General features: G+C 40.5%; 1 protein-coding gene across 1 annotated transcript in view; it reads left to right on the top strand.

Moving 5' to 3' along the window:
* Window positions 1-408: 408 nt before the first annotated feature.
* Window positions 409-12156, top strand: part of LOC137248414 (uncharacterized) — a 107777-nt gene continuing 96029 nt past the window's right edge. The window contains exons 1-5 of the mRNA XM_067779353.1: window positions 409-1226; window positions 1293-1573; window positions 1640-1727; window positions 3481-3663; window positions 3720-4025. Of these exons, the coding sequence (XP_067635454.1) occupies window positions 535-1226; window positions 1293-1573; window positions 1640-1727; window positions 3481-3663; window positions 3720-4025 (1550 nt within the window). The 5' untranslated portion in view covers window positions 409-534. The remainder of the gene's footprint in view (window positions 1227-1292; window positions 1574-1639; window positions 1728-3480; window positions 3664-3719; window positions 4026-12156) is intronic.

Below are 12156 nucleotides of genomic sequence, written 5' to 3'. Positions count from 1 at the left end.
TTCCACATTTTTGGACGGGTTATTGCAGTCGACCTCGGTTTCAAACTGTTTTTCGCGGAGAACTTTTAAACGGGTAGAAAAACTTAGCACCCGTGTTTGTATTCTTAATACTGGAATAACTACGCGTCCTCAGATATCCCAATTCAAGACTTTTGTATAATTTTCTGTAGGACCCATATAGGCGCACTACATTTTCATACTAAATTCGTTCAAAAAATTTACCATCACAGCAACCCATATCTAATATTCCGATCCCTTTTTTGCTTCCCTGTGTCGCTTTCGACGAAGCAACCCCGGTAATTTTGACACTTCGTTCAGTGTCAAAACTCATGTTCCACGCAGGTTCCACTGGGTTCCACGCTAGTTTGACACTGACCGAAGTGTCAAACTGCCGTGTGTTAGAAAGGGAAGAAATTGTTTCCCTCTCATACATATCATACTTGTAAACCTGTACAATGGTACACTACGCTTTTAACAAGCAATTTCCGTGCATAAAAACCAGTCGAACGATTTATAAAAGGGAAAGCGACTAAAATGGATACAAGCCACCGATATTTGGATTATTTATGTCGGACTTGTATGAATGAAGTTGAAACATCCACAGCAGGTTGTTATAATAAACCACGAAGAGAGTGGAAATCCATCTTTGACAAAATTAAGGAATATGACTCTTTGCAAATCTTTGAATTGATAGTCAACACAGTACCGCAAATAAAAATCCGGCTAATGGACGAGCTGCCAAAGAAAATTTGTTGCAAATGTCTGCAACAATTGCTAACTGCACGTCGGTTCCAACAAATGTGCGTGCAATCTGAAGAAAATATGCGTGCAATGGTTTCCAAAAAGCGGGCTGACATAGAAATATCTATGATAGAAGCAGCAATGGAAGTTGAAAAAGGAAGCAACGATAAAGATTCTTACCCGTTAAAAAACTTTCATAGAAGCACTCTTCAAAATTTACAAAATCTCACAATACAAGAGCCACTTCTCGAAGAATCAGAACTGATAAATGATTTGGAGGTATCACCGTCAAGTGATACTGACCATTTACAAAATATCAACCAACTACTGGAGCAAGGCGAGTTGAGCGAATTTATTAAAAATGAACCCATTGAAACTGATGCACCCAACATTGAATTTAGCGATGCTGTTACAATGCATCCGACGATATCTGTGAAAAGCGTAACATTGCCTATAGAGAGCGAGGAGCAACAAGTAACTGTAAAGTAAGTACAATATGCATTATAATTCCAACGCTGTCTTACGTATATATGTACATATATTCCCTTTAGTAGCTCGTCCCAACATAACTGTCATCTATGCAATACATCCTTTGAAAACGCTGAAGACCTAAAAAAACACTTGAAGAATCATAAAATCTATGGCGAACCAGTGCAAAAAGGTGCAAGGCGCAGTCATCGTGTTCATAAAGAGAATTGGGTACAAAATCAAAGCTTGGTACGTGATGATAAATCGAATAGGAAAATTTTTAAAATGCGGTTAAAGTTGGAGCATTTAGCAGATGAAAAAAAGATCATAACAAAGCAACATTCATGTGAAGTCTGCAATAAAAGTAAGCTTTTATAAAGAAATTGTTATCACATAAGATGTATTCGATATATAAGACCTTAATTAACAGGTTTTAGAACTAGTTTTGCGCTAAGGATCCATGTACGTAAGCATAAAAGCAAGGAGCAGAATGATGCGAAATCATTTTCGAGGGAAAGGTAAACATAAATATAAACACGATATATGTACATCATCAGCTTAATTCACAAAGGCATTAAGCAAAAAAATCAAACTTTTACAGGAGAAGCAAAAACATTGGGGCAGTTCAGAATTGTATGAAAATATTCTAGTACCACTCAATTGCAAACTTGTGCAAAAAATTTTATTTTAATAATTCGGGAAAATTTAAACAATGTGACATCAGAACGGACAAGGCAACAGCTGTTTCGATTATGCCTTGTAAATCTCTTCTAAGGCTTTTCTCCCGGGAGAGGAACTCGAACCCCACTCCTACGATGGTTGAAATGTTACAAACGCATTCAGCCACGTCATGCCCTTAGTTATTGTAAACTTATCCCAATCGCCATCCTTGCATATTTTATTGTTTGAACAATACATACTTTGTATGTAATTATGTGTTATAGTTATGATTTTTATTGGTGGCTGTTTCAAACAAAATGGTAGTTGCTTTTTTTTTTTTAATTTTTATTTTTTTTTATACAAAGAATTTATCAATGTTGTCTATTTGTATGAATTAAGCGGGGGTTGCCCTCGTTGCTTGTTTAAATGTATGAAAACATTTTTTAAGCAATTTTTAATTTATAATGTATTTTATTAATTTGGGAAAAATTTTTGTGTAAAATATATTTACAATACTCAATCAAAATACACGGCTATGTATTTGCTCCCTCGTCAGCTCAATTCACAAAGGCCCTAACCAAAAGATTTTTCAAAACTGTTTTTTCACAGATTTTGCTATATGTTAAAATACATCCCCAGTAAAAACTGTATTAAGTTAGAACCAATAAACCCTGTAAAAATAAATGGTTTTTGTTGTTCCAGTAATATTTTTAATTTGTTGGCTAGGGACTTTGTGACTTAAACTACAACAACATTAAAAACTTAACCCCCTTCCCGCGTTTTAGGGAGCTTAGAATGTCCCGCGCCAGGTATACCTGTCGTAAGAGGTGCTTAAAATACCTAAATGATTCAAACGGGTTGTGTGGCGCAACCTTCAAGGGTTTGTCAGCGCAGTTTTTAGCATCTCCAACCAAATTGTCAACCTCACTTACCTGTTTCTTTAGCCTTATGAGGTATGACTTTATTAACGACTTCGTGGAGGTACGGCCATATAACAGATACGCCCTTTTTAACAAAACTTTTAAGGTACGACCAGGGAGGGACCCAAACTGTTATTCCTTTTATAATTATTAAATCCGGGCTTTTATTTTTAAGTTCGAAAATAAAAGTTAAATTCGGACTTTTATTTTTTAACCAACCAACCTATGGTACAGGCCATCCAAATGAGAAGAATTTTCTTTCATACAGAATCTTTCTTGTTTCAACAGAAAGGGGTGTATCAAATTTCAAGGAAATTTCTCAATTGGATCAAACTTTATGGCGGAAAAACCCGGTGCAAGTTTACTATGGAAAAGAATAAGTATAATACTATGAGAATTGCCTTTAGTTTTTCTGTGAAAAATGTCTGCTGTTAGTAACAAAACCTTTCGAATGACCAATGTATATCTAGACATTTAAAAGAATCTATTAGTCAACAATTTTTAACATTTCAATGAGCCGTTCTGTAGTTACAGGATTATGAAAATGCTATGGGTACCCCCGGGACCACATGAACAGTCACCTAGGACAATTTTTTGACTGAAAAAAAAAACTTTCTATTTGGGTAGTTCGATATATTGTTATTTAAATAATACTTTTTTCTTTCGTTATTTAAAAATATGTAATGCGCAGGCGTTCAAACAGGCAACGTTCCAGTGACGTCGAAGATAAAACTTACAAACGTAAAACGAAACGAGCCAAACAACAGTCGTGCGATGTTTGTGGTAAAAACTTTAGAAAACAATCTGATTTAAAAAGGCATAGACTAATTCATAGTGATGAAAAACCTCATAAATGTGACTTTTGTGAACGGCGGTGAGTAATTCTGAAAAACCGCGTCTTAGCATAGTTATTAAAGTTTATTTCAATAGCTTTACACGTATCGAACATCTACACGATCATACGCGTATACATACCGGTGAAAAACCTTTCAAATGCAAGCATTGCAAGCGCTCTTTTGCAAGACGTAGTGTAATGGTGCGACATTTAAGTATTCATTTGGGTGATAATATTTTTAGATGTAAGCTCTGCCCGTTAGCTTTTTCTGCAGCTTCGGGTCTGCGTTTGCACTTTGCCACACATAAAAACGATGATTCAGAGACACGTGCGAAAAATATGAAAGCCTTAAAGGAAGTTGAGACTAAACTAGAGCTTAAATTGTCAAAAAAGCAAACTTAGCAGTCATACACAGGAGCGTCACAGCAACAGTTGGAGTTAAAGTAACATAGTAAACATATGACGTGAAATTCGCAAACTCTAACGTAATATCGTAGAGCTCTGCTATTCACAGTTAACAAACTCAAAATATTACAAACGTTCGGTTGGCCTTACTGAACTTTTTTAATTAATATTTTGAAGAAGGAAATAAAATATTTGTAATTAAGCATTTTTATTTGTATCTTTCTTTAAGATGGCACCAACTTTGTGTTTGATCCCGCATTTGTCTCGAACTGTACTTCTAAGTGAAGAGAAACCACTTTAAATAATAAACCGGAACAGGTACCACATATTTCAATAATAGCAACAAAGCGTAAAATTGTGGAGGCGTATTCATACCCGAAATTAAGAAGATACTAAAATTTAGTTATTGCTTTTGACGATACATACTTCGAACGGTATATCTGTAAAAAAACTGATTAAACTACACATACTCTTTAAATTTACTGGTAATGCTGAATTTTATGAGATAACGAAATGAATTCGTATGCCTCCTTGTTTTACTCTCGTTATCATTTACGATTATATCCATGGCAGTGAGATCGCAGATATTCATTTATCCGTATTTTCGTCTTTGTAGCCGGATATCCGGATAGGTGAATTTTGTGGAGAGTAGAAAAATCCGGATGAATAGCCGTAGTATACTCATCGCAGTTAGTTTATAGAGAAAGAGAACGCCCATCTACCTTGCTCTGTTTTGCTTGCCACCGGGTTAGAAAAATACCAAATTGATTCAAGTGGTAGGCTAGCACAGCCCTACCCATGGATCATGACGAATCCTGTTTCTTTAGCAGCCGAGGCTCTGGCGACCCAAATTTCCTCATGGATCTAGGGTTTGGGTGTGTGGTATGTCCTAGAAGGTTTCATATGCTCATACTAAATCGTCCCGAGATGGTTAGGATAGTACCTTAATGGTGCTTGCTGCCGGAACGCAACGAATATGCATTCGGCAAAAGATCATCAACATCGATAACACTCCCCAAAACCTTCGGGGAGTGTCTTATCGCTACAACAACAGCAACAAACACACGAAACCACTAAAATTACTGATTTCTATCTGCCTTACTTATACACATAAATTTATCAGTAAGAACCACTCTCGTTTCCAAATTGACACACAACACATACACAAACATCCATTTTGATAATCAGACCAATTCTAAATATTCTCGCGGAATTTTGTTCTCGCAGATTTTTTTATTCCCGCGGAAAAATTCCTCCAATTCTTTTCTCCTAGGGAGAAGAATAATTGGGGAATAGGAATTTCGAATTTTCGAAGTCAGCTGTTTTGTCACTTGAAATTTCGTTGCGCATTTCTTATTTTGTTTAAAACATTGAAAAGTTTAATTATTGTTGCGAATTTGTTTGAAATTAAGAAATAAGGTATAAACAATGCACATTATTGCATTTCATGTGGTATTCACTGGAATAAGTAATGAATTGGTGCCACAGCAACATCAACAGAGGAGCATAAGAAGAAGAAGACGGCGTGATAACACAAATCCGCCGGAGTTGCATGCATTCATTCTGCAAAGCAATTTTCTGGCGGCCAAGTCGAGTTGAGTTCGCCTTTCGCCATATGCCAAAATCTATTTAAGCCTTCTTAAAAAATCCTTGCGCAATTTCTGGATGGATGCATCAAATATACGAAGAGCTCTTCCATTGCTTATGATATACTTTTCGACTTAAATTAAAGAATATTGTGGTTGTTGTTGTTGTATTAACAGTGAGAATATTGTGGTAAAATGTAAATACATATTTTAGCACAAATTTGTACAAATAAGTGTTCTTTTTTAAAAGAACGAATTTCCTTTAACTATTTTGATGCATTCCCTTTAATTTAACTAGTGAAAAAACTCCTATGAAATTGCAGAGAAATCTCCCTCTCCCTCACATTCATAATCAGCCCAATTCTAAACCAAAATTCCGTGCCAGTTTTTTGCCTTCTCCCATTCCTCGTATTCTAAATAAAAATTCCTTGTGAGTTTTTTCACTTCTCCCTTTCCTCCTATTCTGAACAATGTTCGAAAAAGTGGATTATGGGGGAAAAGTAGGTATTATGAATGTGGGGGAGAGGGAGATTACTCTGCCATTTCATAGGAGTTTTTTCACTTGTTAAATTAAAGGGGATGCATCAAAATAGTTAAAGGAAATTGGTTTCTTTTAAGAAAGAACACTTATTTGTGCTAAAATATGTATTTACATTCTACCACAATATTCTCACTGTTAATACAACAACAACTACAACCACAATATTCTTTAAGTCGGAAAAGTATATCATAAGCAACGGTAGAGCTCTTGGTATACATATTTGATGCAGCCATCCAGAAATTGCGCAAGGATTTTTTAATAAGGCTTAAATAGATTTTGGCATATGACGAAGGACGAATTCAACTCAACTTGGTCGCCAGAAAACTGTTTTGCTGAATGAAAGCAGGCAACTCTGGCAGATTTGTGTTATGCGGCCGTCTTCTTCTTATGTTCCGCTGTTGATGTTGCTGTGGCACCAATTCATTACTCATTTCAGTGAATACCACATTAAATGCAATAAGTAATGTGCATTGTTTATATTTTATTTCTTAATTTCCAACAAATTTGCAACAATTAAACTTTTCAATTTTTTAAACAAAATAAGAAATGTGCAACGAAATTTTAATTGACAATACAGCTGTCTTCGAAAATTCGAAATACCTATTCCCCAATTATTGTTCTCCCTAGGAGAACAGAATTGGAGGAATTTTTCCGCGGGAATAAAAAAATCCGCGGGAACAAAATTCCGCGAGAATATTTATAATTGGTCTGAATACCTACTTTTCCCCCATAACCGGTTTCCGCTTTTTCGAACATTGTTCAGAATAGGAGGAAAGGGAGAAGTGAAAAAACTCACAAGGAATTTTTATTTAGAATACGAGGAATGGGAGAAGGGAAAAAACTCGCACGGAATTTTCGTTTAGAATCGGGCTGAATACTACCTGCTCACATTCCTACGAACTAAAATACAAGACAAGCGACAATAACGTATAATAGCGAAAAATTACACACAAAATGTGCCTACTTTTGAAAACAATGCAGCGAAAATAAAATTTGAAAATTTGTTGGTGTTTTTTTTTTTTTTGTTTTTCGTAAATTATTGAAAATAATTTATCGTTGTGGATAAGATAAGTGTGATATTTTCGGCATAGACGTCAAAATTACAAATAGAACCGAGCACCTAACACTAAAGACCCATTCAGTCAATGTGAGGTACAGTGGTTGTTGTTGTAGCAGTGCTTCGCCCCACCTAACAGCCGCGACCGGTGTGGGTAAACTTTGGTCCACCGTAAAGTCCCTATCGAATCCGACTAAGCACAAAGACAGAGTTTCCATCGCCTTTGGCGACAAAGTGCTGTCGGATGCGAAAAAATGCGCGAGCGCTTTCTGCCGACAATATATACTGCATTCTACGGTCGACAAAGATAGACGGAGAGCAAATAGACACGCACATAAACACAAAATCAGCGCGTCACCAATCACCATCACCGCTAAAGAGAATTAGGACGCCATTGGTCGCGCTAAACCATCCAAAGCAGTGGGCCCAGACGGCATAGCCATGCCGATGCTTAAAAGCCTACGGAAAGAGGGTTTCAAATATTTAGCGCATGTCTTCAACCTGTCTCTTTCCACCTTTGTCATACCCGAGAAATGGAAAATGGCCAAGGTGGTCCCGCTACTAAAGCCTGGGAAGCCAGCTAACGTAGGAGAGTCGTATCGTCCGATCTCTCTCCAATCGCCAGTAGCAAAGACGCTTGAAGCCATTTTGCTCCCTTATTTCCAAGTAAATTTGCAGCTAGCCTCTCATCAGCATGGCTTCAGAAAACTACATAGCACTACTACCGCGCTAAATGCCATTAGCACCCAGATAAATTGCGGTTTAAATCAATACCGCCACCATAGAACAGTAATCGTAGCGATAGACCTATCAAAAGCTTTTGATACGGTCAACCATGGCTCGTTACTGCAAGACCTGGAAGGGTCTACCCTTCCCCCATGTCTTAAAAGGTGGACCGAAAATTATTTGGGTGGTCGGCAGGCATCGGTGCAATTTAGAAACGAAACATCAAATCCAAGGAGAATTAAACAAGGGGTGCCACAGGGTGGTGTCCTATCCCCACTTTTGTTTAATTTCTACATATCTAAGCTACCTTCACCACCGAAGGAGTCACAATCGTTTCCTACGCCGATGACTACACAATAATGGCCACAGGCCCAGGCCCAAAGATCGATGAGCTATGCAATAAAATAAACGGCTACCTCCCTGATCTCTCCAGCTTTTTCGCCTCGCGAAACCTGGCATTATCACCGATTAATTCTTCCGCGACCTTATTTACAACATGGACGTCCCAAATGTCGACCATTTTGAACATCCACGTCGATGGCACTACGCTACCGACTGTCCTACACCCCAAAATCTTGTGTGTGACGTTTGATCAGGATCTACATTTTGGTGAGCACGCAGCCGCAATTGTTCCGAGAATTCAGAGCCGTAACAAAATCCTCAAATCCTTCGCTGGCCGTACCTGGGGAAAAGATAAAGAAACGCTCATGACTACATACAAAGCAATTAGCCAGCCGATTACGTGCTACGCGTCACCCATATGTTCGCCAAGCCTAAAAATTACTCACTGGAAGAAGCTGCAGGCCTGCCAAAATGCTGCTCTCAGAATTGCCACGGGCTCTCTTCTTATGTCCCCAGAACACCATCTGCTTAATGAGGCGAGAATACTCCCCATCAGGGAGAGAAATGAGATGCTGACCAAACAGTTCCTGTTGAATACCCAGAAACCTCAGCATCCCAACAGACATCTGATTGATGAACCAGCACCGCCTAGGGGCTTAAGGAGTCATCGCCGTAAGCATTTTGAGGAAATACGGCACCTGAGAACACAGCTGTATGAAGCGAAAAAACACAAGCAGGTCCTTGGTGAACTCCATAAACAGGGGTCGGACCTTTATGCCGGGAATTGCCCGGTGAATCCAGTACTTAAAGAAAAGTATCCTAAACTCGCGGAAGAGGAACGCATATTCCCCAGGGAAACGCGTGTCACTCTTGCTCAACTTCGTTCTGGATACTGTAACAGGTTAAACTCTTACCTATCCAGAATCAACCCCGACATACAAAATGTATGCCCCGCTTGTAATGTGTCCCCACATGACACCAACCATCTCTTTAATTGTAATGTGGAACCAACGCCTCTAACACTCCTCTCCTTATGGTCCACCCCTGTTTAAACGGCAAGTTTCCTTGGACTACCGTTAGAGGATATTGATGACAATTTGTGATCGGTCGCGGCTGTTAGGTGGGGCGAAGCATTGCTACAACAACAACAACATCACAAATTGTCATCAATATCCTCTAACGGGGGTCCAAGGAAACTTGCTGTTTCAACAGGGGTGGACCATAATGAAAGGGGTGTTAGAGGCGTTGGTTCCACATTACAATTAAAGAGATGGTTGGTGTCATGTGGGGACACATTGCAAGCGGGGCATACATTTTGTATGTCGGGGTTGATTCTGGATAGGTAAGAGTTTAACCTGTAACAGCATCCCGAACGAAGTTGAGCAAGAGTGACATGCGTTTCCCTGGGGAGTATGCGTTCCTCTTCCACAAGTTTTGGGTACTTTTCTTTGAGTACTGGATTCACCGGGCAATTCCCGGCATAAAGGTCCGACGCGTGTTTGTGGAGTTCACCAAGGACCTGATTGTGTTTTTTGCTTCATACGGCTGGGTTCTCAGGTGCCGTATTTCCTCAAAATGCTCACGGAGATGACTCCTTAAGCCCCTAGGCGGTGTTGGCTCATCAATCAGATGTCTGTTTGGATGCCCAGGTTTCTGGGTATCCAACAGGAACTGTTTGGTTAGCATCTCTCCCTGATGGGGAGTATTTTCACCTCATTATGTAGATGGTGTTCTGGGGACATAAGAAGACAGCCCGTGGCGATTCTGAGAGCAGTATTTTGGCAGGCCTGTAGCTTCTTCCAGTGGGTAATTTTTAGGCTTGGCGACCATATGGGTGACGCGTAGCACGTAAACGGCTGGCCAATTGCTTTGTATGCAGTAATGAGCGTTTCTTTATCTTTTCCCCAGGTACTGCCAGCGAGGGATTTGAGGATTTTGTTACGGCTCTGAATTCTCGGAACAATTGCGGCTGCGTGTTCACCAAAATGTAGATCCTGATCAAATGTCACACCCAAGATTTTGGGGTGTAGGACAGTCGGTAGCGTAGTGCCATCGACGTGGATGTTCAAAATGGTCGACAGTTGGGACGTCCATGTTGTAAATAAGGTTGCGGAAGATTTAGTCGGTGATAATGCCAGGTTTCGCGAGGAGAAAAAAATTGGAGAGATCAGGGAGGTAGCCGTTTATTTTATTGCATAGCTCATCGATCTGTGGGCCTGGGCCTGTGGCCATTATTGTGCAGTCATCGGCGTAGGAAACGATTGTGACTCCTTCCGGTGGTGAAGGTAGCTTAGATATGTAGAAATTAAACAAAAGTGGGGATAGGACACCACCCTGTGGCACCCCTTGTTTAATTCTCCTTGGTTTTGATGTTTCGTTTCTAAATTGCACGGATGCCTGCCGACCACCCAGATAATTTGCGGTCCACCTTATAAGACATGGGGGAAGGGTAGACGCTTCCAGGTCTTGCAGTAACGAACCACGGTTGACCGTATCAAAAGTTTTTGATAGGTCTAGCGCTACGAGTACTGTTCTATGATGGGGGTTTTGATTTAAACCGCAATTTATCTGGGTGCCAATGGCATTTAGCGCGGTGGTAGTGCTATGGAGTTTTCTGAAGCCATGCTGATGAGAGGCTAGCTGCAAATTTGCTTGGAAATAAGGGAGCAAAATGGCTTCAAGCGTCTTTGCTACTGGCGATAGGAGAGATATCGGACGATACGACTCTCCTATGTTAGCTGGTTTCCCAGGCTTTAGTAGCGGGACCACCTTGGCCATTTTCCATTTCTCGGGTATGACAAAGGTGGAAAGAGACAGGTTGAAGACATGCGCTAAATATTTGAAACCCTCTTTCCCTAGGCTTTTAAGCATCGGCATGGCTATGCCGTCTGGGCCCACTGCTTTTGATGGTTTAGCGCGACCAATGGCGTCCTCAACCTCTTTAGCGGTGATGGTGATTGGTGACGCGCTGAATTTGTGTTTATGTGCGTGTCTGTTGGCCCTCCGTCTATCTTTGTGGACCGTAGAATGCATTATATATTGTCGGCAGAAAGCGCTCGCGCATTTTTTTGCATCCGACAGCACTTTGTCGCCAAAGGCGATGGAAACTTTGTCTTTGTGCTTAGTCGGATTCGATAGGGACTTTACGGTGAACCAAAGTTTACCCACACCGGTAGAGGGGTTACAACCTCTTAGGTGCTCCTCCCATTTCACCCGCTTGTGTTCATCCACAAGCAATCTGATGCGTTGGTTTATATCCCTTATTTGAGGGTCGCTTGGATCAAGCTGTCTTATAAGGTTACGTTCTCTCGCTAAGTTTGCGGCCTCCGCCGGGAAGTGGGGCCGGATTTCGGGAATTCTCCCGGCGGGAATGAAACGTGCCGAGGCGGATTCAATGACCTTGCGGAAGGCACGCTCCCCATGGCGGGCATCATTCGGGATAGGGAGGGCAGCAAAGAGGTTGTCTGTAAAAGATTTATATTCTTCCCACTTTCCTTTTTTGAAGTTTATGAAAGTGCGTTTTTCGGTGACGGTGAAGTCGGCGGTACGCTCGAGCGAAATAAGTAAAGGCAGGTGGTTGGATGCCAATGTTACCATCGGCTGGCAGTTTACGAGTTCTGCGCTCACGATTGAGATATCTGGCGAACTGTGACAGCTTCCTACCATACGTGTGGGGGCGTCTCCGTTTATTGTGCAGAACGTCGTTTCTTCTATTTGATCTGCCAAAATCTCACCCCTACTGTCCGCCCGCAAATTTGAATGCCATAGATCGTGATGGGCATTGAAATCGCCTAAGATATATCGTCTGTTGCCAGTGAGTAAGGCTCTGATATTAGGGCGGTATCCACTGGGGCAACAGGTGGCAGGAGGGATTT

The sequence above is a fragment of the Eurosta solidaginis genome, chromosome 4 (genome assembly GCF_040869045.1).
Source record: "Eurosta solidaginis isolate ZX-2024a chromosome 4, ASM4086904v1, whole genome shotgun sequence".
Taxonomy (NCBI): Eukaryota; Metazoa; Arthropoda; class Insecta; order Diptera; family Tephritidae; genus Eurosta; species Eurosta solidaginis.
The sequence above is the reverse complement of the archived record's forward strand: the minus strand, read 5'-3'. Positions and strand labels throughout refer to the sequence as shown.